Source organism: Mastacembelus armatus, chromosome 3, assembly GCF_900324485.2.
Source record: "Mastacembelus armatus chromosome 3, fMasArm1.2, whole genome shotgun sequence".
NCBI lineage: Eukaryota > Metazoa > Chordata > Actinopteri > Synbranchiformes > Mastacembelidae > Mastacembelus > Mastacembelus armatus.
Genome location: NC_046635.1, coordinates 24,871,262 through 24,899,093, shown reverse-complemented (window position 1 = coordinate 24,899,093; position 27,832 = coordinate 24,871,262). Strand labels below are relative to the sequence as shown.

General features: G+C 38.0%; 1 protein-coding gene across 1 annotated transcript in view; it reads left to right on the top strand.

Annotated features, from left to right (window-relative positions):
- Positions 1–27,832, top strand: part of cdh8 (cadherin 8) — an 80,969-nt gene that overhangs the window by 51,376 nt on the left and 1,761 nt on the right. Inside the window, exons 3-9 of the mRNA XM_026293569.1 lie at positions 1,383–1,502; positions 7,508–7,675; positions 7,946–8,133; positions 13,697–13,944; positions 20,434–20,570; positions 22,959–23,080; positions 23,805–23,922. Coding sequence (XP_026149354.1) covers positions 1,383–1,502; positions 7,508–7,675; positions 7,946–8,133; positions 13,697–13,944; positions 20,434–20,570; positions 22,959–23,080; positions 23,805–23,922 — 1,101 coding nt within the window. The remainder of the gene's footprint in view (positions 1–1,382; positions 1,503–7,507; positions 7,676–7,945; positions 8,134–13,696; positions 13,945–20,433; positions 20,571–22,958; positions 23,081–23,804; positions 23,923–27,832) is intronic.

The following is a 27,832-nucleotide window of genomic DNA, read 5'->3' as shown; positions in this document are numbered from 1 at the left end:
TTGTTTCAGTGCTTGTAGGGGCAGAAAAAACCAATATGACAACAGAATACAGATGTCTGTTTTGCAGGTTACACATTGTAAACCTTGGAAGTACTCTGTTTTCATCACATCTGGCAATGTAGGTTTTTTGTTTGTTTGTTTGTTTTTATGTTTCAATTCATGACTGGAACCTCTGAATCACAGTGTCAGAGCCAAAACTCACACATTACTACAAGCCTTTTTGTCTGCAGTGGACAGACTTATGTGCCTGTGGCAGGACCAGTGCCTTCTGCAATGAGGGACATCTCCCTTTGTTGTCAGAACACCTCTAAACATCTTTCACAGAAACAATTACCATACCATCTGTAGCTTCCTTCCAGTGTGTTGCTGACTGTCAGCATGTCAGCTTCCTTTCTCTCCTTTTTTTCTCCCTTTTACACACACTTCTTCACACTGAGACTGATGAGGAGCTAGGTCACTGTGAATTAAAATGGATGAGTTTAATTGTGTTAATAGACTCTTTATATTCAGATTTTCAGTGCATTTTTCCCCCATACCTTATAATGGAACCATGAATGGTAGATTGAATTGCCACTAAACTGTTTGCTGAGTTGCCTTGAGCGTTGGCAGTGTTGGTATATTGATGAAGGTTCTTTGTACATTTTCTAAATATCTCTTCAAACTGGTTTAATAAAAAACCTTATTTCTGCTACATTGTTGGCATTAATGTAATGGCTAATTGGCTAAGTGTTAAAGAAATGGTGATATCTGATAGATAACAGAGCCATACATTTGGGCAAACTTTGTCCTGAAGGTAAAGTGTTTTCTTTGTGTACTGCTAGGTGTTTGCTGTACGACATACATTTAATTATCTTATAAACTTCAATAGTGTTTTCCATCAAACACAATCCACTGTTTGGAGTCTGCGGTTCTTAAAACACAACAGCTGGTAAAGCATATAAAAGTATAATTTGGCCATTAGTAGATATGGTCGATTTCCCTACTGTTTGGCAGTTAGTGTACGTCCCATCTATTAGTGTCAGATTGCTTTGCAAACTAGCTCACATTCCAGCAGAGGCTAGTATAACAAGTGGTGAAACAACTAATCAACAGTAATGTGACTGGTTTGCTTACATTATAACATATTTCAGCTAAACTCATGTCACATTTGCTTTGACTCCAGCATTGTGCCCAGATGCTTGGAGGATGAATTAAGGGCATGTTGTAACATATTGCCAGGTATAGTTCATCTGTGGGTGCAAACTCTGATTCAAATATCATACTGTTTATAGTTTAGACTTATTGCTTTGGGTCTTTGATATTTTTTCAGAAAACATTGTATTTTATCCTTCTGATTTGGCTTACAGACTTCTGTTTCATATCTTTGTCTCTCTGCCTCACAGGTACCACAGTGACACAGGTAACAGCTACAGATGCAGATGATCCAGTGTATGGGAACAGTGCTAAGCTGGTCTACAGTATACTGGAGGGACAACCATATTTCTCTGTAGACCCCAACTCAGGTAAGTACTGTACTATTCTGAACTTGTTTCTAACTTGTTTTTCAATTTTAAATTGCATTCAGTGAGCACAAATAATGGGAGGGATGTGTTTCTCCACCTTAAACTAGATTAAAGACTCAAAGACATTTGAGTTTCAGAGCGTTTTTGACATGCTGATTTCAAGAGTCTACAAAAGTTGCTCACTGAAATTATTATGCCATTAATAGCATGATAAATGCTCCACATGCAGTAATAGAGAAGTGAAGTGTAATCCCTGACTTTAAAAAAGGTGACAAAACGAAGACACTAGTGTGAAGCAGGTTAACCATCAGAGCTCTTTGTGTAGTTATTCATTGTTTGCCTGACAAAGATCGAAATGTTGCTTCATTAAATTTAATGGGAGCTATTAATACAGTGTGCAAATCCTTTTGTCTGTTTCTAACCAATGGAGGGCATAATGTATTAGAAAATATAATGAATGAACACCACGCCCATAATGGGATAAAATGGAAAGAAATAGGCTTTCATTGAGGCAGTGACTGCATTTAAGGATTATTTTTATTAGTCTTTTCTTATGGACAGGGTCTGGAATATTAGGCCAGAACCTTTTAGTACTTAAACATTGTCCTTTTTCATTACCTGTTTCAGCTTAGATAAATGAGCTTACAGAGTCACTTCAGGTCAAGTAGTAGGCTATCACTGTCAGACCGAGTCTGTTGGTAAGTATGTCCAAATGACAGTTAGGAATATCTTTGAGTTGTCAGGGTCTATATTGTATGTGAATGCAAATTTATATGCTCCTAGCCCCTAAGGCCTGTGTCAAACATCTAGGATCCAAATGTGTAGCAGACCTCCAATAAAAAAATAAATGTTTAGACGAACTGTAGCCACTTTTAAGCAAGCAGCAGAAATAATTATACAATTATCCATTCATCCATCCATTATCTATTGCTTATCCTAGTACATCCAGGGTGCAGGGGCTGGAGCCAATATGATTATACAGTTTTTGCTCTCCTAAAATTAAATAATTTGACCTCACTCCACTAATAACTAACATTGTATTATACTAGTGCAACAGTATAACAGTAGTTATTAGAATAATTCATTTTTCCAGTCTTTTCTCAGTCACATGAAAGTAACGTGGTTTTAGATGAGTTATAATAAATCTGATCAAAATAGGTGCATTCACTGTCAAGTTAAAACCATGTAGTATCTTCAAATTTACTGACTGTGATTTGATTATGCTCTCATAAATGGGTTGATAAAATTCTCCTACTTCTTTTGTAGAATATTTCATCCAAGAGCACATAGTTTTTTTGTAAAATAAGTGTGGGGAAAATTAAATTATAATAAACTTCATTTTATGGACAATAGAAGAGAAGATTTGAATATTTAAATCAGTTTTGGTTTTTGGGTGGTTTCTGGTAAACTGTATCACCTAAACATGAGCTGAAACATCAACATTTATGTCCAAATTACATGAATATATAAATGAATATTCTGCAACATATGTATAATAGCTGGCACTGAGACTGGAGTGTCATCCTACTTAGAGTACAGGTTTGAAAGTAGTAGTTAAAATTCGCAGCTTGAAGTTTGTTAACCATTTGAAAGTGCTAGTTAAAGGGTAAGATGGTTGTTACATATGTTATTTTAGTTTGTTTTGGGTTTAGTTTCTGTTTCCTTTATTTTTTGTTCTGTCTTTTTTGGGGGGGTAGTGGTCCGCCTTACATCAAAAATCAACGTACGTTGCGCATTCTGGAACCAATGAATGACATAAGCAGGGATACTGTATAGATGTTAAAAACATTTAGCCAATTTATTTGTCCATTATCTATACATGCTCATTCCTAATTAGGCTCATGGGATCTGCTGGAGCCTATCCCAGCTCTCTTTGGGTGAAAGGCAGGGGTACACCCTGGACAGGTCACCAGTCCATCACAGGGCGACATAGAGACAAACAACCACACACACTCACTCCTATGAGCAATTTAGAGCCACCAATCAACCTGGACTGTGGGAGGAAACTGGAGTACCTGGAGAAAACCCACGCAAGCACAGGGAGAACATGCAAACTCCACACTAAAAGGCCCCTGCTGGGTTTCAAACCAGGTACCTTCTTGCAGTGTTAACCACTAAGCCACTGTGCTGCCTCATCAATATATTCATTATTACCCATTTGTAATATTTATTGTTTTAATATTTATTGTTTAATTTTCAATTTTTTTATATTAAATTTTTATATTGCTTGAGTTTTGGCACCATATGTCACTGACAATGACAATACTGTGAAAAGCAAACGGAGGTTTCAATAGGTGGCGATAAAGCTTCCAAACCCACTGGCCCACTGATTCTGTTGCTGTGCGTTAGGCTTAAAATGCATTTTGCACACATTTTCTGATAGGATAAGAAAGGTTATAAAATAGAGTTATATTAAAAGACATTAATTAGAAGACCAAATGACAACTATGTTAATGAATATTGTTAACCACTACAAAACTTCACCCCTTTTCAGAAAACCTGCAAGGGACAGCATTGTCAAATGCATGCTAAAAGGGAGCTGACAATGTTTGTTATAGCTTTAAAAGTTGTGTAACAACAGCAGGACTGCAGGTAACTCAGCCCATCTGTTTTTTGAAATGCTTGTAGATTATCGCTGCATGAGGCTGCCGTTAACTCAGGCTCCCAGGCACACTTGCACCACTACCCCTTCCCTGTGCAGCTGCACACTCACTTACATTTCAAAACAGAAACAGTACGCTGGGGCAAAAATGCATATTACTGGGGGCGCTATAACTAAACTGAGGAGTAATAATTCTGCCACATGGTAAGCAGATAACATGGTAATGTGATATATAAATAAGAACATTTGAATAAGGCAACATTTGATTTCACTTATCAGGTTTTGTCAGACAACACTTCATGACATCACAAATAGAAAGCATTATAAAAACATAATATTACTCACAGATGATTAGAATCTACATTAAATTCATCTTGGCCCTTTTATTGCACCAGTCAGGATGGTTAATAAGACTGATATATGTGCCCCCTTTCACAACAGGAAGTGTAGTGTACACATGTAGGCGGCTGAGGACAAAAGTATGCCTCTATCTGTGAAATACATCAGGACAAATACAACAGTTTCTTTATTATGTCTGTCATGGTTTAACTAGGTCATCTGATTGTCACTGATATACTCTATGATTCAACAATGGGATGCATGAAATTCATTATTAAAACTACAAATTATACGATTCATATGAGCTGAGCTTTTTGTATGTTTCCATCAGCTGATGGGCTGTCCTAAATGCTAAATGGGCCGATACTCACATGCTGCTGTGTAATTGCATTGGTTTATAATTTCATAATGATAATAATAATAATAATGATACCAATAATAATAATAACTTCTTCCTTTCAAACTCTTCAGTAGCAGCAGCATGCATAAAGTTATCTCAAAGTAGATTCCAGATTGGATCTTTAATTGCTTTTTCAGCTGACTTTTTAACATGTGTCTGTAAGCAATATGATTAAATAATGGTAAAATTACATTAATAAGAAATGAGATGGAAATCGACTGCTCACAATTTGGAAAACAGCACACAATAAACAAGCTGGAAGAAAGGCAGACTCAAAATTTATGTACATAATTAAGACGAACATGCAGTTCAACACATAGAAATTGGGCTTGTCCTCGCCACTATAAGTGTCACGACTGTGACGCATCTGCAGCCGGAACGTGGCTATAGAAAACGCACTGAACGGACAATTTAAGGATTAGCATTCATGCTTTGTGTTATTGCGAAGCACATGCAGATGGCTCATTCAAGTGAGCCAGATGTTTTAATGAATGTTAATGAAAAATAAAAGGTAAGGGGAAAACAACCATTAGAATGCATTTGACACTTACAACGCCACATTGAAAATGAAAAGCATTCAATAAATAAATAAACATCATGCCCCAATTCATCACTTGGTTAATGGTCGGTGGAAAAAAAAGTTGAGGCAAATATCTATGGAAATGAGTGTTTGTCTATCCTCCCTTTTCAGTGATTAGGAATTAATTTGAATAATTAATGATGATCAACAGAGATGAGCGTTGCTTCTAGCAGGATGGCTGAAGTATATTTGTGTGTGTATGCGTGGAGAAAGTACAAGTGACTTGTTTGTGTCACTCTTTTTATATACATACAAAAGCATTTTTACTGTTTAGACTTATGACATAACAGTATGTAGAGTATAAATGTTGCTTATGGAAACCAAGCATAAACCTATCTACTTTATATAAGATTTTTTTCTATAGGTTTTTTCTAGTAGAGCAGACAGCAATGGGCATATAAATGATCTAAAAAGGCAGTGATTTCTTGTTCTGATCATATATTCATCTTCACTCATTCTGTCCATTACACTGTCTTAAGGTGTCCCATGTACATTTACAAGTACAAATGTGATTTACACCACCTGTTATTGTATGTGGTTTTGTAGTTAATAGAGTAATATTTTAATATAAGTCTAATATGCCTGAGTTTAACTGTCCAAGTAAACCCATCTCTGTTTGCTCAGTTTAAAAGTGTTAGAATACTTTTCTATGACTGGATGATTTTTTTTTTTTTTCCAAGAGCACCTTAAGGGTCTCGGGTCTTTCTGCATGTGACACTTACTGAGCACTTAGCCTTTGTATTTGTGTAATTTGCCATTGCCTTAATGTATTCATTTTTCACTACATTTATTACTGAAATTACAATCTTAATAGCTTAAGGTCTAACAGGTCGAACATGTTTGATTTTTTTTACCTGTAGATCCTAAGTCATTTTTCTTAAATTCCTAAATTGAAAAAAATTTCTGTTTGCAATTATTTATATATTTTTTTCTTTGCGGTCGGTGTGATGCTGAAACAATGTGGAAATAAAGCCAGTATCAACAAAACACAAAATCTAACTCACATGGTGTACAGAAAGGTTTTGTGAAATGCAAGGATAAGAAATAATGTGAAAGTAAGAACTGGTCCAAATCGATATGTTGTGCTGATCCCATGGTCAACAAATGCACAGTTTTTTGTCAGTCGTTACTGTTCAGAGTTTAATAATCCATTGAGCTAAGAGAGTTGTGTTAATAATAGCACATTTAATGCTTAAAGTAGAGGCAAACCCCAATGACACAATAGTAGAAAGACTTGTATACAATAAGATACCTAGTTATTAATTATCTGACTAATGAGGTTGCTTCTCCTCCCTCCAATGCAGTCTTACTGATGAGGCTAGACAACTATTATATTTAAAATATCTAGCTCTACTCTTTCACATTCTCTAGTTGTTTAGACCATCAATTTTGCATGTGACCTCCAAAAGCAAAACTGGCCCTGAAATTGAAAAGCTATTTCAAGAAGAGAAGATACATGCACAGACAACGTCCCAACCCCTCCCATGTTTTTCATTGTAACCAAGCATATTGTCATTGTTTGAGGCAGCTCAGGAACTAGGCAAGGTGTCATGCCAAAACCCGGCTTTTATGAGGGGTTTTATATTCATTTGATGATCCTGGGGGCCTCTGTTTCCTGAGTGGATTATCCGTATGTGCCGGTGCTGAGCCCTCTTTATATTCAGCGCTGTGGCAGAGTCAATAAGGTCCATTCTGCATACAATATTCAAGATTATACAAGACAGACAGCATAATTCACACTCAATCAGAATACAAATGACTGCTGACGGTGGAACAACACATTCAAAAACAAACACAGCTGATTCTCAGTGCTGGGACGGACTCAGTCATGACCACACAGTGCTCACACAAACTGTGCTTTTTCTAAGAATAAACCTGTGGGGAATTCTTTACCTCTGCTTGGTATGGAGTCCTTGTTTTGTAAAGTCATGGTCTGAAATAATTCATGTCATAAACCAGACAGTAAGGTGGATATGCTTCTTCTTGTGCTTGCTTGTGCATGCTCGCACGAGTATCATTAAAATGATGTGCAGATCATGTTTATAATTGCATTCCATTGCCTGTCCAACTGTCTCTACCTCCAGCAACCATCAAAATCGCTCTCCATGGGATGGATCGGGAGATGAGAGAGGAGTACTTGGTTGTCATTCAGGCTAAGGACATGGGAGGTCACATGGGAGGCCTGTCTGGAACTACAACAGTCACCATCACACTAACAGACATCAATGACAACCCACCAAAGTTCTCTAAAAGTAAGTAACATCACAACGTTAAACATCTCAAATCAAATTACACAGAGAAACAGATTACTTTTGCCATAAATGAGTATTTGTCTTATTGGCCATAATTGGCAAAATAAATGTTATTTTGTAGATTTCATCACGTACTCTCCTCAGAAAGTAATTCTTCTAACTCCTGTGTTGTCTAATGATGATGCATTACTGTAATATGCTTCCATACCTTTTGTAATTCAATCCACATTTCTACAACCAAAGAGCTACGTTATGTCTCTTCCTCTCCAGGTTTGTATGAGTTTGTAATCCCTGAAGACCTACCTACAGGGAAAATGGGTGGCAAGGTGAAGGCAAATGATAGAGACATTGGTGAGAATGCCAAATCAACATACAACATTTTGGAGGGTGACGAACAAGGCATGTTTGAGATTACTACAGACACTCAGACACAAGAAGGGATTCTCCGACTGAAAAGGGTAAGACCTAGAGAATCGCTGGAAATGGTTAAAGTTACTATTTCATGATTTCTGTTTTTATAAGTCGCTAAATGACTCTTAAGCACAACAAGGCTGTAGACTGCGGGGTACAAGTGCTCAAAGGTCCACTCACTAATGTTAGCAGCTAATGATTTAAAGACGAAAAGTACTACACAAAAATACTTTTTTTTTCCATTCTAAATAGTGTACGAACATAAGGCCAGATTGCTCTGTTCTTTGTCTAACGCTTCTGTGCCTTGGTTTTGAGAGTGGCTATACTCAAAAGTATAATATTAAATATTGAAAAGCTGCGGCTGCCCCCTAAGTAGATCAGTCGATAGGAACATTTGGTTTCCGTATATATTTCATAAACCTACTTTTGGCCCATCCAAAACATCTATAAAAGAACTAGCAGCAATAAATGTAAAGTAGCAAAGTAGAGTATATTTACCGGTTGGACTTTCTTTGTGTTCATGTGTTCAAATATAGCAAATCTGTAAAAAATTAAGTAGTCTGAAGAACTTTTTTACTGGCACGACATTCTAATCTTATTTCCACATAATAGTCTTGCTCATTTAGCTGTAGCTGCCTTAGCTTAAGGCAATTTGTTACATATTGTAAATTGGTTCAGCTCTAATTCAAACTTTGGTTAAATTCTGTTTTGCTGACACTCACATTAGCATCACCATAAGAGCAGATGGACTGAACCTAGATTTGCCCGTTGTTCTTTCTAATTTTTACAAATCCACATGTGAAATGTGCAGTTTTCTACCGCTGGCCACAAAGCAACCTCACCAGAGCAGTTAATTTCCTTTGCTCAAGGCTATATTGGCAGTAGTTGTTCAGACAAGAAAAGACATTGCTCATTAAATTTGTTCTTCAAGATATTCACAGCTGCATGGTCCTGAGGAATGCAAGTTAGCAACATCCCTGTCAAAAAAAAATCTGATTCTTTTACCTTGAGGCAAACACATTAGCACATAATGGTAGGGTACAATGTGATGTTGGCAAAGAAAGTGTTGGAATTAATAGCACTGCATTCATCAGATTAATTTGAAGGTATGGCAGAGGCTAAGACACATGTTTTGCTGCTGATAGAATAAATGTCCCACAATCTCAGTTTTTCAGTTTCACACAATGTAATAAGTTTCCAGAGATGCAGTAAAAATGCAGAATGAATATTTCCTCCAGGATAAAAGCTGCAGAGGTTTGAGCCTGGGTATCATTGCTTGCCTGCAGACATTTACAGAACCCAATCCTATATTTTGCTCAGTATTGACGTGTGTGAAATTTAAATTTGAAAACCGCGATGAGTTTTAATAACACTGTGACCTGCAAGCAAGTTTAGACACAGCGGTATCTCAGGGACATCTGTGGAAAATCAAACCAGGATGATGAACACATAGCGTCAAAGACATCACCTGCTATTTATGTACGCTATGTGTGTATTCTATGTTCTACCAAAAGTATGTAGACGCTCTTCTTGGTCAAAGATGTTTGCAGATGCACTCATATGTGTGACTGATAGTTGTTCTTAAGTCTTGAGATATGGTTAGTTCAGTATCCTGGAGAGAACAATTATACATCACTCAATGTGCAATGCCATTGTGTTGCATTATGAAATGACATCACCACAAGGACATGTGGTGTGACTGTTAAATCGTGAAGAATGAACCGTGTGGGAGGTGTAATGTATAAGATCAGCTGGGACTACAATTCACTCTAACTAAAGAAAACATTGGAGATGAACAAACTCGACACAAAGTCATAAAATCTCTAAATGTTGACAAAGCAAATGTCAAATGTGTTAGTCTTTTAGGCAACCTCCACTTCCATGTCCCGCCGAGAGCCTCACTCCTCCCATGTCTGCTCAGCTTTCTCTCTGTGGTCTTGAGTGCTTTGTCTACATCACTAAAGCAAGCTAGATGATAATGTGTTGGGAAAGTAGCAAGGCATTTGCACACTTACTGTTTTTGCATGCCTCCAGACAGTAGTGTTGAGATCAGTTAACAGAAGCAGTTGTAGTGCTTTTTTTGTTTTTGTTCCCACCAGTGTTATTCTCCAATCAGGGTGAACAGAAGAAAAGATTTAGTGTAACTCTTTTCCCAATACACCCTGCCCTCGTCAACAGCTGTATGGCTCTATAAACTGCCATCTTACACAGAATTCAAATTATGAAAGATCCTTTGCGGCAAGGTTAAAACATATTGATCTAACTGAGGTTGGAGAGGCACAAGCCAGGAGAGAGACTCTTTGCTATTTGGGCTTTAAGCTTTTTATCTGCCGGTCCCCAGGCCTGTCGAGGGATGTTAGCAGGATGCTGAGCTTTCACCCCTGCAGCCAACGCTGAACTTTGAAGTCTCTAAATGGCCCGTGTGTACATACTGATTTGATGCTAATGCTTCAGAGAGACGGAAGAATGACACAACAGGGTTGTGGGTAGGGCACCATGGCGAGGTGAAATAGGGATGTCTTTGTGTCGCTGAGTGTACATCTGCTGTGTCTGTTTAGAAATTTTGTCTTAATTTGATTAAACCATGTTGTTTACCTGGAACATACAAGAATGTAAACTGGCTATGCAACCATGACTCTATATATCCGATATGGAGCTCTACTATGTTCATTTTCCACCCATGAATCTCTGAATAATCAACAGTAGCTGTGCAACCTTAGCACTGTGCATACTAATAAAAATCAAACTGCCTCTCTCTGGATTACTAAAAGCGCTGTGTGCGTTTATTGAATTAATCATTTGAAAGGGTCAAAATATGACTTGTATTCTAATTCCATGGCGGGGACATTATACAGTATTTCAAGGAGCAGCTTGCATAGATGCTGTATTTTTTTTTTAATTGCTATTAAAACAATTTTAATCAACCCTAACTAGGCTAATGAACTAAGCTGTTTACCACTGTTTTCCCTGCACCATTCAAGTGGATTTGGTATAATTAAATATGCCAGCAACAGTGAGAGAGAGCCCCCATGTCCCCTTTAACCTCTCTATTAGAACAGTGTGAACAAATATGACTTGTTTCTAAATGCTCTGATGTGGGACTAATTCTGAAATGTTTTTTAAAGGGGAAAGTAAAACAATGTAAGCAGTTTTCCAGGATGAAAGCTGCAGGGATTTTGATTCTAACTCTGAATTTCCCCTGGACTCTGAAATGTTTTAGCTTCCTTTTGCTCCATGGTTTGATTTTACAGATCACAATCTTCCAATAAGTTATTGAAGAAACAATTTTTTCAGAGGTTAGCTAAAAGGAGAATGAGCGCTGGATGTATGTACATTAGTTGCAGCTTAAATATTCCAATGTAATTTAATAAATCACTACATACATTTCCTGAGAGTGTACACAATTTGTGAAAGTATCACTTCAAATTAGCAGTATGTCTAGAATTAAAACCACATTTGCTGTGACAAACATTTTTAAACCACTGTACTTAGAGGAGGCATAATATTAAGTAACAGTAAAGTACCAGATAGCTCCACTGCTGTTAGACACCCAGCGGTTAAACCAATATTTGTAGATGTAAATGACTCCATATTAAAACTTGGGCCTTTTCCCTCGCTACATTTCCTTATAATTATTTTGACTACCCAGCCACAACCACATACAGGCTCCTACTCTCCTCTACCCTCAGAGTTAAAGTGTAATCCATTGGCTTGAGATCCAGCAACAAAATGTACTTTCTCAGCACAGACGGCAGTATCACAGAGGGTGAAAAGACTCGAATGGAGAGGGGGGGTTGGGTGTCAGGAGTAAGGAGAAGGGGTGGGGGTGAGAAGAATGGGAGGTTAATAATGAAAGTGTTGCAAATAACATCTCCAGCTGTGGAGGAGTGGGGCTTGGAGAGGCTTCGGTGGCTTTGGTCTGTCTACTAGTGTCCTGATGCCAGGAGTAAAGTCAAATTCCTGGGTCGCATCCCCCTCTCCCTCACTGCTACAACTGTCTCACAACTGAATCCATTAGACACCCCTCCACCCACCTCCCCCCTACACCCCAGAGCTCTCAGCCTTGCCCCTGTCTGACCTCAGGGAAAATTCCTCATCCTCTTTCTCTAACTGAATACATTTCATTTTTTGTTCATCTCCCTTCTCTTAGTTCTCCTCTCTTCCCAAGCCAGCTCCTAACCCCTCATGCGGCAAGACCCAGTTTTGATTTCCCTATAAATCCTGGTTATGGAGCATGGAAGTGGCTTGATCCCATTATTCTAGTAGTATGAGAGTGACCAGAGGTGATTCTGAATGAAATTGTGACAGTCTGTGTTCAGAGATGCTAGGAGACTAAAACGCTCATCTCTCTTTTAAATATTAATAATGAGCCATCTGTAATGGAAATAATGTGTAACAACTCAAAAACAGTGATAAAACAGACATGTAAGTCACATAAGATGTCCTGTAAAACATATTTTTTTATTTCTTCTTGGAAAATTATACCTGTTGTTGTTTTGAATAAGCACTTCTTCACATTTGTTTTATGTGAGCTGGTTGCGATTGCAGTTTGAAAGCTCTAATAATGTAAGCTGCTGTCACTGAGAGTATTAGTAGAGAGATTTGTGCTCTTCCATTTCAATAAAGGCTGGAAATCTCTTCAGGTTGTGCAACTCTGAAAATTACAATTATTGTGACTGATTTAAATCACAATGATTATCAAATAAATTTTGTTTGGTGTAATAGATGGACACCACAGACATTATCACAGTCACTCATAAACTCTATCACTTCATATTACAGCCCCCTGTGCGTGTAATTTTATGTGATTATAGACTCTTTAAATTATTCTGATGGCAGGGCTCCTTTTAGAAGAGAATTCAGAAAATTATTCATAGTGCAGGTGCTTACTCAGCTCAGAAGTTTGATACTCAACAGAAAATGGCTTATTGTTTAAATTTTCAAAAGGAGAAATTTGCCTTGAATGTTTTTTATTCAAAAGAAGTGCTTAGATACTTTAATTTGACTCAGAAGACACTTTTTAAAGGAATGATTTCAGACAAAGCAGAGATCAAACCCCAAGCTCCAGAAGCACTGGACACTGTAGTCCTGACAGTGTCTTTCCTCACATTCTTCCTGCCTGGTGAAGATTCTGGCCTTTTTAAACTTTTTAACAAAGCTTTTTTTTTTTTTTTTTTTTACTTATTCTTACTGATTTTGTTACTTTCTAATCCAAGTCAATTTAACACTGGTGTCTCATGTTTACATTCACATGTTGGAACCCTGCCTCCAGAGCTACACAACACATCATACTCCTGACAAGTAAACTGAATATAATCTGTAAAAGTTGTGGACTAACTCATTAATATGTAGCAATGGATCAAATTATTCTATGTTGACCATTTGTTTTCCAGCCAAATGTACACCTGAGGGGTATAGCTGTATTGTAGCAGAGTGTAAGCTAGCATTATATGACAATACTCAAGAAAACCAAAATTGTACTAATTTGAGTTAATGCACTTTCCACTACTGCATGTTAATGTGTGATCTGAAAAGGTGGAAAAAAGGGATCAACCTTCTGCTGAACAATGAACCAGATTTTTACCATTTCTTTCTGTGACCCCCTGACAGCCTTTAGACTACGAGAGCAAGAAAGCCTACACATTAAAAGTCGAGGCCACCAATATCCGCTCTGAGCCCATTAGTGGAGGGCCCTTCAAAGACACAGCTACAGTAAAGATTGTGGTGGAAGACTCAGATGAGCCTCCTGTTTTCTCCAAACCCATCTACTTCCTGGAAGTGAATGAAAACGCCCCCATTGACACGGTCATAGGGGCAGTCACTGCCAGAGATCCAGACGCTACTGGGAGTCTTGTCAGGTAAGCAGTTAAGAGGGAGCTACTGAAAAAAAATCGTTACTGCTTAATCATTTGCTATTGATTGACCAGAGCAATCCAAAACCTGAAAAAGAAAAGGTTCTTTAGTTTAACTTCAAGAAGTGATGGAGAGAGTAGGTTAACAAATTTGTCTTTTCAGGCTATAATGACTTGTTTTAATAAAAGGGCTGACAGCGAGGCATGCAATTAAATTTCTTCATACCTGTGACCTTTGGAGACTATGGTAGTGTCTTTGGCAATGAGCAAGCAACTCAATGGCCACTTTAATTTCCACAGATATACAGAAAAAGTAGATTATGAGTTGAAGGCAGCACAACTTTCTCTTGCTATGTTCTCTGCTATATTCTCCTCTTGTGTGACTTATTCTTGGAAATACCACAAGGGCACCTTGAGGATAGGTTATACAGGCAATTTCTCTCCCTCCATCTTGGCATTTCATTAATTCTCCAGTGACTTGCTGACCACATTCCCGGGACAACACTCAACAGGTTGTGTGTAATTGCATGGTGAGCAGAGAGCAGGCTGGGTTTCATAGATTGGCTGAGGCTATAGAGCAGGACAAATTCATTTTACTTTTTATTTTTCTGGTGGCATCCTCATGTTTAGTGATGAGATTGCCAAGAGGAATTGAGGCCTGAGGTTGCACAGTGTCGGTCCTCTAGTACAAAGAGAAGTAAATTTCTGATATGATGACATCTTTTGCTTCTCTCTGTCCTCATTTTGTGTCATGGTGGTTGTATGTTAGTTAGACACAGTTAAGTTAGAGAAACTAGTTTTTCAAATGAAGCGAGTAAAAGTCCAGTACATCATTACATTTAATAATCTCAGAATAGCATGTTCTTCTGAATTATGTGCAGGATTAATAGCTAGTTATGGCTGCTTATTTTCCTGTTACTCACCTCTTTTGGTTCATCATTAATGAAGGGAAAACCGACTAAATAATGAATGAGTGTGCATGCAGGTGGCAGTACCATGTTAACATGATCTCTTCACACATGCGATGCTATGAAACTGTGCAGATTTCAACCCTCTTGGCCCTTGTTACATTTTTTTGAGCATGATACAGTTCAAACTGAGTCATAGGCTGCCATCTTAATGCAGCATCTCAGCTGCCTTTTTGCACTTTCTTTCTTTCTTTCTTTTTTATTTGTCCTGAGGTTAGTCACTTAATACAGTGTTCATTATGCTTTTAATCACCAATTTTATAATTTTCTGGAGAAGTTTTTTTTTTTTTTTTTTCAGAATAGATTGTTGCTCAAGGGCTTTGTGTGACTGTCAGGGCAAAAATGCATGGCAGGCAGAGACAGGATAGAGCTTTTTGGAAAAGGGTTGTTAGAATATTTTTAATAAAGCTCGTTCTCAAACTTTCAATCTTATTCTTAAGAAGAAAGAAGAGTAAGTACTAAGTGGCTAATAGAATGCTGCATTAATCATCTGCCAAGTCCTGTAAAGCCACTGATTATTGAGGAGAAAATATACCAGAACATTACACACATAACCAAACATTTGCTTGCCAGTTTGAATTTTATCACAACAAATTGCTTTATCTCAACATGTGATTTTCTCTGAAGTCCCAACATACATTTTTGGCCCCCTCACCCTTTCCCAGTAAATCTTCGAGATGAGAGAGATCTATCACAGATGTCAAGTGTTTTCTTTGTGGAGGGATGAGATGAAACAAACTATTGTCATGGAGGGATTAATATGATGCATCACCCTCACCAAAGACCATTTGATTTTACTTCCAGCCAGGGTTTGTATTAGCCTGTAACTCTAAGCTTTAGGCTGATACAATTATTACAGTCTGGAAGATTATAATCTTTCAGATATACTGGCTGACAGAATGCTGTAGCTTCAGCAATGCCTCTTACAAGAACAGAAGCAGGTTTTAAATAATGAAGAGTCTGGACAAAAGCTTCATCAGACAATATGTCAAATATTTACACTTAGAGACTTTGTTTGTTTGGATTGCATACAGACCTGCAAGTAATGATTATAAATGTGCATTTGCAAGTAATCTTCCAATTATTTTTTTGGATGTTTGGTCTCTAAAACATCAGAAAAATATAAACAGCATGTTACAGCTTCATAGCCTTTTTGCTTCATTTATAACTGTGGAACTGCCTTAAAATATAAAGTTTTTGCATTAACTGTATACAGTTTATATATTTTCTAGATTTATCCAGAAAACTGAAATAAGTCAAGAAATACTTCTGTACTTCTGTGAAAACAATGGTCAATGTTTCAATTGTAACACATGCAGGGTGTTGGTCTTTACACTTGAATTACCCGTAAATTACACTTTCCAGCCTACAGTTGTCCTCCTCCCTCCCTTCTGTCTCTTTTTCTCTCCCTCTTTGTTTCTTATCTAACTTAGTGTTTCAAATCTTGGAAAGTCTCCCAAAAAGCTAGCTGTAGTTAGTAAAGGTGGATCTACTGTATAGCAGTGGAGTGGCAGCAGTAATAGCATCATTAGCTTGAACGTTTTTCTGACTACCATCTGAACAAGCTCTCAAGTCGACCCCTCTGATTAGAATCGCTTTCTGTATCAGTTCCCCTCCAGCCAGACCAGACCAAACCAGTCTGAGTCTAAACCACTTGGGGCGAGTGCTCTGGTGGGCTGCCATGTCCTCTGCACTCAGGAGACAAACAACCCCTTAGCTGTACTTAATGCATCCAACCAACAACATTTCAGGTGCACTCCATGAAACACTCCGTCAGTATTGCTTCTCTCTGGAGCCTGTGCTCTGTCTTTTTCTACCTGACTGATCACACATAAAAAGCAATGTGACATCTGGCAGTCACTATAGCTGTCTAACACAAACTACTGGATTTCATGGAATACAAGTAGCTATGTTTTATTTCAACATACTGATATTGTTATAAGCATTGCAAAAATATGCTTTGGATTTTAAACATGTTTGAGTTACAATTTTGCTTTTATTGTCTATATTTTACTTTTGGCCCTCAAGAGAAATCACCTTCAGGGTAAAAAAAGGCCTGGTATCCAACCTGAATAAGATGTAGTGTTAAAACACAAATGGTCAGCATTCAGGGGACAGAAAAAAATTAGTTCTACATCTGTTATCTCCCCGGTGGAATTGCTGACCTAATAACAAGCAGGAATGTCACAGAGAGATTTTGTTCTCGATGGAAAAAACAACATTTTTCTCGATCATTCCACCTCTGTTTCTTCACACATATTCAGAGTGTAAAAGAGAGAATAAAGAGAATAAAATCCAGTACTCACTTTAACACACAGTGCAGGTAAGAAACAACAATAATACAAATATACACAGAATTTTTTTCAGAAATGAATTCCTGACAATATATAGCAATATAATATTTATAAGAGAATATCTTTGGCCAATAAGTGAAAAACATTTGGCACAGAAATAAAAAAAGTGAGTTAATTCAGAGTCTGTTACCATTCCTTAATTTGACCAGCAGAGCATTCTCAAATGTTTTTTTTTGTATGTACACTAAAATGTATACTTTTGAATGTCTCACTGAAATGTCAGAATCCTTTAATAACCTAATTTAAAGTGAAATTATGTAAATATTGAATGAAGAAAAAATACATTTTTTCTTGTACAAATGAAATATTGAATTTACAAGTCACAAAATGCCACCTTAATTAAATCACGGTGTGGTAGCACATCCTTGCTTGAGCTGATATGACTTGCAGCTTATGGTGCCTAATCTTAGCTAATGTTAACTCATTTTAAATACAAATTGCTGTGTAGGACAGTTTCTATTACTATGTCTACTATCATGTTTTTGTCTAAAGTATTGTTCAGAAAAAAAAAAAAAAATCAATCCAGCATTTCCCATAATGCAACTTGATAGCACACACTCCTAGGCACCTTACATTTTTTCTCCCTTGTATTCAGTACATGCAACTGGGGTTCAGTTCAATGCTAAATGTGCTAACAACTGTACTTTCAACTAGTTTAAGTAAATTAGAAACTTTTATTATTACTATAGTTTACATCACTACAGGTGACTTCTACAGGTGAATTTCTTAGTTAATGTGGTGTTTTGCTGTTCAGATAAATCATTTTCAGTGTGTACTCTATCACTGTGCTACAGAACCTTCCTACAGAAATGTATTCAGGGCTTGAGGTTAGATGGTGACAGATGTTGTGAATGACCACACTGAGTATGTTTTGTGATTCATTCATTATCTGTGCAAAGTAAATATAAGTTTGGATAAAGTGGATAAACTCATTTGACACTTGTGTGATAAAAAAAAAGCACTGAATAATGAGTTAGTATGGGCTAACTACAGCTACACAGACAAAACATTGCTACCTAAAGAAACTCAGCAAAGATTTTATTCTACCTATCGTTTGATTGACAGGTGATCTGTGCAAAATGCGGTGCAGAGACACCACACCAGTGCACCAAAGAATAATAAATGTAAAAGAGAATAACAGTCTCACTGATTACAAGAATATAGTTACTTGTAGTTATCTTTTCTATGCACAAAACAGCTTTTCTCAGTGATGCAGTTTGATTAGTGTGTTATGTTTGTTTTAAATTGAAGTTGAATATATCTGGATATCTGTTACTTGGCAGTCAATTATTTGACACAAATAGCCCACTTGGTGTTTAACACTTAGACTGAAGTCAGTCCAATGCAGTTTTATGATCTCTGAAAAAAAAAGCAAAACTGAAATGAAATCATATAGACACACATACACATTTCCACACATTCTCACATCACATTCAGGAAAACTGCACACGTATAACATTGAGTATCATTTTTTATTTGCTTTTAATTCTTTTCACATCACATTGTCAGTTTGAGTGACAGGTGGCAGAACATTTCAGGGTCTGTCTCCTCGCTTCCACGTGAGGCTGTCAGAGTTTGACTGGGATCCACTCAGTCTGCAGGAGAGAGGCTGCTCCCAGGTGGTTTGCTGCTGTCTGACTGCCTTGAAAGTGCTCTGCGTCTGCAGGGCAAGAGAGAAAAAGGAGAGGAGGGAGGGATTTGGGGGGGCGGCCCTCATGGACCTCTCCCAGCCTGGCGTCTAGAGGATTTTACACCATTTCATCTCAAAAATGGAAATGTCACGGCTCGGTACATCTCCCCAACAATTGGAATCTGGGCCAGTGGTTTATTTATTTCATTTCCTACCATTCTTGTATAAGCAGCGTCCTCCTTCATATAAATTGTTGTTGTTGTGACTTTTTTCAGCTTTCTCTGGTGCTCTTTCTCTATTTCTCTTTCCATCTCACCCAGTCCCTTTCTTCCTCCTTCTCTCTTCTCTTTCTCATATAAATACAGCAAGTCCCCTGCCAATAGGTCTGCACTGATAGGCATGAGCACTTGCTCAGTGAGATGGTACGAGACCCAGGGTGAGGAAGGAAGTGAGACAGGGTGAGCAGGTGCCTGATGGCCAAGGAATGTCTGTCTCAGGTAGGGAGTCTGAAAAAAATTGGATTGGGGGATTGGATTAAGAAGAGCTTGAGACCCAGCTGGATGGAAAAGAATTGTGAGGGAGGATGTGAGAGTGAGAATGAGAGAGAAAGGAACAGGGACAGTTTGTCCTGGAGGTATGGAAATACTTGCAATTAGCTCATGTGACTCACTGCGGCCTTGTGTTTTGGGTGAGTAGGATGTTTATGACAGTCACACATAATGGCAAATGAAACGTGTGAAACCAAAGATGACCCATAATGACAGATTCTTTTTTAGTCAGTTTTGTGTGGGCTCGTCCCAAGAATTGGCACTGTATGCATTGCAACATGAAAGAGCGATTTCACAGCTTCAAGTGGCATCAGAAAATTCTCTTTTATGTGCATTCCAATTTCATGCCCTCCAGTGGAGTATTTTTTTCTGGATAGTTTTATGTCTTGCCACTGTAATTTTAAGACTGTACAAGTCACATAAAGTCAGTGTGTCACAGACAGGCTCACAGAGAAAAAGAATCAGGAAAAAGAAAGTTTTTCAGATCTTTCCCTTGAAACAGTGTTTGAATAATTCCAAAAGGGTGCTGCATTATTGACATGAATCTAAAAGCTTAAAAAAAACTAAATCAGACAAGGTCACACGTAAAAGGCAGCTCACTGGTTCAGCTCCGTTACATCCATTATCCCCTCTCCCACCCTCTGTTTGAGCATGCTTGTGACATAGTGCCATCCTAACTCATTAATGGAAAGCCTTTGGGAGCCATTGAGTGTTGACAGATCCCAAACAGGGTTAACAACACCCCATCTCTTACCCTGACATAACATGTACTAATGTTCTTCCAACAGCTCTTGGACCGTATTTGGCTTCAGTGCCCCCTGCTGCTCATTTGAAAGCTATAATTATTCCTCAAATGATATTTATTGATTTTCTACCATTTTAACGTGCATTAATCTACAGGTTTCTCTTGATGGATAACACCCTGTTAGGCACAGCACAACTGCAGTGGTGCCGTCACTAAATAGTTTTGTCTCAAATTTCTAATGACACTGCAGGTATGTCATTGATCGGCACACAGATCTGGAGAGGCAGTTCAACATCAATGTGAACGATGGGAAGATCACACTGGCCAAACCATTGGATCGAGAGACAGACATGTGGCACAACATCACAGTAACTGCCACAGAATCAAGTAAGCAACATCTCCTGATTCTAACCTGCTGTACCTATTGTTCCTCATAAACTAGAATGTCTTATTTTCAAATTTAACCTACTATCAGAAATTCATTGGCATGCATGTTTTAACACAGAGAATGGAAGTAAGACCCATACAATATCTTCTTCTGAACATCTTCATACTGTAGGTTGTCTGAGTCAAAGGAATCACTGACCTGCTTCACACAATCCGGTGTTCAATAGTGTAGCATTTTGTAAACCAGTGCTTTTAATTGCTCCAAGAATATGGCACAAACAATTAGCATTTGAATCCACAGAGGCATTAAATACGTTAATTTGCTGAGTTTTGATTGAATTAAACAGCTCAGTAGTCAATTTGTGGAAGTGCAAGAACATTAAGACGTATCAAATAAACAGTTTTAAAGACATGCTCCAGAGTGGATTGCTCCAACGCCAGCATCCATTACAGATTAAAGAACATCTGCGAACTGCAAAACTCACTGACTACGTAGAAAATCTTGCCGGCAGAGCTACAAACAGCTCAAACCATATGTATGGCTTTATTTGCATACAGATTGTTTCAGGGGGGCTGTATGTTGTGATAAAGCTTAATGTACCCCTTAAAGCTATTGGAATAGAAATTTACACAGCTTGCAACTTTTTTTTCCTGTCCTCTTCTGCTCTATCTCTCTCCTTCTCTCTATGTCTCATCCTCTTTCTGTCGCTTTCTTTCCTTAATCAAAGGAAACACACATTAATTGTCAGAATAAATGAAAGCCCAAACACTGTCATAATGTTTTGGCCGTGCAGTACAGACAAGTCCCGCCATTATAACAGCCCGGTGGAGGAATTGAATGTGTCTCATTTGATAAGCTGGTTGCCTTGTCAAGTTTTGCACCCATACATTTAGAGCGTGCTTTCATGCCTCTTGGCAAAGTAACTGTGGCTTGAGATAGTGGCATCTTTGAGAGCACCTAATAAGAATTTGCCAAAATATATATGGCATTTTTACTATTCTTCACGGATGGGGAGGGGAAGTTGGGTGTCTTCTCCAGTGTGTAGAGGAATAGATGTGCTTCCAGTTCTATCCCAATGCCATTCACCACCCAAATGGAGGCGTGTTCTCCTGCCTCGCACCAGTTGACATCTGACTAATCAGATTCTATTCCCTGTCTGCTGCTCGGGGAAAGTCACACAAGGGGGTGGGGGGGCTCTGTCTCCTTCTCTCTGCCCTAATCCATCTATCACTGTCTATCAGACTGTCAATTCCCACTCTCCTCACTGGTTACCTCTTTTTCAACTTGTCTCCTGGATGCTAGAGGCTTTGAATTTCTGGGCTATCTTTTCCACAGCTTCATATTATGGTTTTATTAAAAGTTTAAAAAAAAAATCATATATTTCTTTCTGTAAATTAATCATTCAGATTTTTATACTTATATAGTTATAATTAGTTAGAAATTGTTGATGTCTAAACTTTGTGTAGCATAAATATCGAGTTCAATCTTACAAATTGAATTCAGAACGCCTCCCTTGACACGGTGTGTAAACTCCACACAGGATGGCGCCAGGGTCAAACAGGATTTTGACCTGGAACATTCTTGCTGTGAGGCAACTATGCTAACCACTGCACCACTGAGCATCCGGAGGCAAATACAATGATAAAAGAAAAATAAAATCATTAAGGAGTTTTGACTTGTTATCAGCTGCCATAAGAGACAGCCTCGTTGCTCAGGAAATTTTAATTTTATGACCAAAACATGCACTTCCCATCATTAACAAGTCATTTTTATTCTCATAAGATAAAATGCATGGCCCCAAATAAATAAAGAAATCTGTAAAATAAAAAACAACCCCTTTGGGGCCACATTAATAGATAATTGCTTTAAAATTTGGCATTTGCACCACTTATTAATAAATACAACCGTTTCCGGAAGCCACTCGAAAAGGCCTGTCAATTACCAGTAATGAATAATTCCAATCAAAATCTAATCTAATTAAATTGCCTTTTATTGTCTTTTTAGACTTCAGTTACCAATGACTCATTAATATGCATGTTTTAACCCTCATGTTTTAAACATTACAGTGTACAGGAGATTTTCATAAGCACTTTGAATGTTTTTTTTTTCTTTTCAGTTGCCTAGAATCCTGTTTTGCACCACTGATACCAGCTGAAAAGTAGATTGATGTGTCTTATCATCTGTCCGACTGTCAACTCAGGAAATGAAGGGAGAAATAAAGATGGAAAATAAAGGAAATTAAAGCTAGGTTACATAATTTACCTGGGATTTCATGCATAACTTTTTTTCTCCATTGTCTTCTATCTATCTATCTATCTATCTATCTATCTATCTATCTATCTATCTATCTATCTATCTATCTATCTATCTATCTATCTATCTTCAAGGAAATCACAGTCAGATATCGAGGGCAATTGTGGCCATCAGAGTAATGGACATTAACGACAATGCCCCTGAGTTTGCCACTGAATACGAGGCCTTTCTGTGTGAAAATGGGAAACCTGGACAGGTAAAGAAAAAAGACTCATTCATCAAACCAGTGATCTATCACCTTCTTCCTCTCTCTCGTTCTTTCGTTCTCTTTCCTCCCTTCTAATGATTGGCCAGAGTGAATTATAGCCTATTTATTTCACTGGGAAACCACAGAGGTGGGAGTACAGTCCTTTCTCCCTGCAATAGTCCTCCCTTGACACAGTGTGCATGTGGCAAAGGGGAAATGAGAGCAGTCAGGATTGATCAGAGTGGATCATAATTCAAGACTTTCTTTCATGTCCTCCTCCAGATGGCACAATGCTTCCCCCAGCCAAAAATCCTGGACAAGTGCTTAGCATTCTCCCTCTCATCAGTCGACCTCATTCAGGGGACCTGCGTGCTTACAATAGGGAGCTTTATTGAAAGGAGGAGAAAAAAGGGAACTGAAGAAAAGGAAACTGTCCTGCAGGGCCTGAATTCTAATTTCCAATCAATCATAAAGACATACAGCATGATAAGACCTATGATGACAGATTAACAGATAGAGCCAGGAGCCTGAAAGTGTGCCAGACTAGACAGGACCTCATTGATAATAATCTCAAACTCCAGGAATGAATAGGGCATATATTTCATCAGGTGTGATCCAGCCAGTATTGCGCTGAGGCAATCTGTGGTGGCAAAACAGAGTAATGAATAGGCTGGCTCTTGTGATGCCTTTGAGCCCTCCTCTGTATATCTTCTTGTCTCTCTTTTCAAAACAGGTGATTCAAACTGTCAGTGCAGTTGACAAAGATGACCCAATCCAGGGCCACTACTTTGATTATCGTCTGGTTCCAGAGATGCTCAACAACCCCAATTTTACCATTAAAAACAACCAAGGTGAGAGACTAAAATCCATAGAGAAGTAACTATTTTGTGGCAGAATGACTGAAGTTTCTGTGAATTTCTCCAATGACTTTCCAGTCTAATCTCTAACCTGCGGCACGTTAGCCGTACTGGAGATGAAATCTGGTAGATCAGTGTAGCTCACAATTAGCAGATGTGAAATTGTATGGACACCAGTTTCTTTTTACTCCCCAGTGCGTTTTGAGAGAAACTAAATGAATGGGATCCAAATGGCTTTTCCTGGTAGTCTTGCAACTCAATGTAGGGTGACTTCCCAGGAGCTGTTGCAGCATGGCAGATGGCACTAAATTTATTTGCTAAATACTCTGATTAGTTTATTTGCTTTTATTTTTTTCGTCTTTATTCAGTTCCTCTTCTCCTGTAGTCCCCTCCATACCCGGCTCTGAACAGGCTGTGTTCATGATGACGTGTAATGTTTTCAGCTAGGGGCAAAAAATCTTCATATGGCACTAGCCTTCTGTTTCGGTGCAGAAGCTGCAGGCTAACTTCCTGCAACCTCTCAGAAGAGGGAGTCCATCAAAATCAGGTCATCAAATGGACTACTCAGCTTTTGACAAAAAAAGAACCTTTTACTTTTAAAACAGGTGCATTAGGCAACCAGGAAGAGACCAGGTGCCAGTACCATAATCACAGGCAATGCAAAAATAGCCTTGGCTAAGTACATTCATACCTTTCTGATAAATAAACGCATGTGCAAAAATGCTGCCAACAAACTGAAAGTTAGAAGTGGAACAGACTCACTGCTAAATACTCAGTCTTAATCATGGATCAACGTCAAAGTGAATAAAAATTCAGGTTCCTGAACCCTGCCCTTTTGTTAAGAGGAGCTTTAATAGTTTCTTAAGATGGTGTAATAGATAAAATCCCCACTAGAAATGTTTCACTAATGTAAGCACAGCTCTGCATTAGTCCAAACAGCAAAAAAGCCTGTTATTTCTCACTTTCCTGAAACCAATCAAAATATATGTGTTGTGATTCAGCTCTATGTATGACATACCACACCACCCACTGCTAATTCTGAATGTAGAAAAGAAGCACCATATCCCCCAGCACTTTAGCGACTATTTCTATCTCAATCGGCAGCTGTGGGAGACACTTCAGTGAAGAGCGTCAGGCTCCTGTAACCCTGTGTGTGCTGCTTTTGTTTGGGATGATAAGTCTAATTGTAGGGATTGCATACTTAAGAGGTTAGGGGTTGCCCACAGTGGGGAAAATGCATACGGTTCTGACCAGTTGTGTACAAGTTATCAGGCATTCTGACAACTCTGGGTCAGGAGCTGTGGTCCAACAGAGCACAGATTTCCATTCTGAATAACTGAGACAACATACTGATCATATTGTCAAAAATGTAATTCTACTGATAGAAACTCATTTCTGACTTTGTGGATAACTTTTGAAACACAGTCTTCCTTTTGCAAATGTAAAATTGAACTCATTAGCAACTAAAACACTCAGGGGTTTTACAGCCACAGACTAACTTGGTCTGGTATGACCACTACTTAGTGGTGGCTGATGTTAGCAGCTTTAGGAAATATATTGCTTCAGAACCAATACTGGGTGTTTGGATTAATGAATAACAAAAGTAATACATTATAAGAATACATTACTTATTTTTGCAGTAACTCAGTAATTTATTGCATTACTACAAAAATTTAGGTAATATTATACCCATTACAATCTCAGTTACACACAATACACCAAGAATTTTCCAACACAGCCACACATTTCAGCACCAGAGAAACAATTGTACGGGTAACATTGTATGTCTATTTCCTGTTGCTATTTGATGGTGGAAAAGACAGCAGAGATGGATTCTACATTTGCAAGATGGACACAGAGGCAGACTGGCCATCTGTAGAATCCAGAGAATCGCAGAATGTCTGATGGTCACCACGCATGAATTGTTCATTTTTATATTTATCATTGTCTTTTAAGATATTTACACACTCCAAGTAGAAAGAAGGTGACACGTCATGACAGCACAAATGGTTATACTACCCAAATAACCACCCTCATGCCTGAGTCAAGCTGGGCTGGGTCCTATTTCAAGGGCTGCTTTTCAGCCCTAGACTGCAGCTGGGTGGGCATGCTCCCATTATTTTCAGTTCATCAGAGAAATGAGGAATACTCAAGTGCATCACTATATGCGAAACCGAGAAATAGGTCGACCTCCACTGGATGTATAAAGGATAAAAATAATAAACTATATTTTTAGCTATATTTTTACTATATTTTATTTTTAGAAGGCCTAGTCACACTTCTGTGGTTATTTTTGTGAAAGTAACACAACAGTAGTGTAACACATTACAGTTCAGAGACAATAATATTGTAATGTGACTAATTACTTTCAAATTACGGTAACTAGTAATATTTAATGTATTACATTATGGAAGTAACTTGTCAAACACTGTCAATATCACTGGGTCAGTTTTGACTCCTCTCTACTTACACTATTGTCACACATTTTAGCTTTTAGCATTATCATATAATTATCAGCGGTCTGCTCTAACATCCACCAGGATTCATCTCATATTGTACCTATCTGGTAGCATCTACCTTCCAGAACAAGCTAGCAGGCAAATATCTACTAAGAGAAAAGTGCTTATTCACATAATTTTGCAGACTAATTAGCTAGTCAGTTCTCTTTGGGATGAATAAAGTTTATCTTATCTTATCGTAGTCAGCCATGGCACACATAACATCTTAACAATTTACCTGCAAAATATCAAATTCAGTCAGTTCAGATTTAATTAGTTTTGTCCTTATTCTTAAAAAGCCTAATAAAACTGTGTTCTTAGCTTGAAAGCTACAATTACTTGTGTTAGATTGCCTGTGTTAGTACCCAGCCATCCTATCCAAAGGTTTGGAGGTCAAAACAGGATTTATAACACCTGTTTCCTCCTTCAGCTATAAAGTAAAAATGAATAAATAAATAAATAAAAACTGATATAAATAATGATGTTTGACTGTGATGGATAAAATTTATGATTTCAGTTGGGCATTAGTTAGACTAGATTTCTATATAGCTCACTGCTCTAATTTTTATAAATATACAATAACATTAGTCAGTAATATGAAAATATAGAAGTCATATAAATAATGTGTAGTTCTTTCTAGATGAAATTGGATCTACCAGCATTTCCTTTTTTGGTTCTTTGGTAATTTGTTATTATAGTTAAGTTATTACCCTTATTAGTCCCACAGTGGGGAAATTCCATTACCATCCAAAGCGCACACACACAGCAGTGAACACACACACCATGAACACACACCCGGAGCAGTGGGCAACCGGTGCTGCCCCACCCAGGGAGCAGTTGGGGGTGTGGTGACTTGCTCACCTCAATCGTGGTATTGAAGGTGGACAATTTTCAGGTTACAAGTCCGACTCTCTATCCATTAGGCCACGACTGCCCATATATAGTATATAGTACATAATTCCGGCTGATTTGGCTTTAATGAATGTGCTGTCTCTGTAGTTGATCACCTAATTTGGATTTTAGAAGTTCAGAAAGTTTTCATATGCCTAGTATCTTCTGCTATCACTACTGTCATTCGGGCAATCCCATATAATGATTTATTTATAGAAAAAATTGTATTCAAATGAGCATTTGCTTTTGTTGTGGGGACCATTAAAATTTCAGTGTACACTGGATTAATCAGTGTAGCTAGATTAACAACTATTAACATGCCCAAATATATAAAAAGATTATTTAAAAAAAAAGCAGCATTCTTGTAACTCCATTGAGTTCAGTCTGTTTGAAGGTTATCTACACAGCTGTCTTTCTCTTTGAGTGGCAGTCTCTCTGTCAGTCTTCCTTGGATGGTCTGATGGGCAGGAAATGTTTAATTCTATTCTTACCATCAATAGTTGCCAAGAGGATGA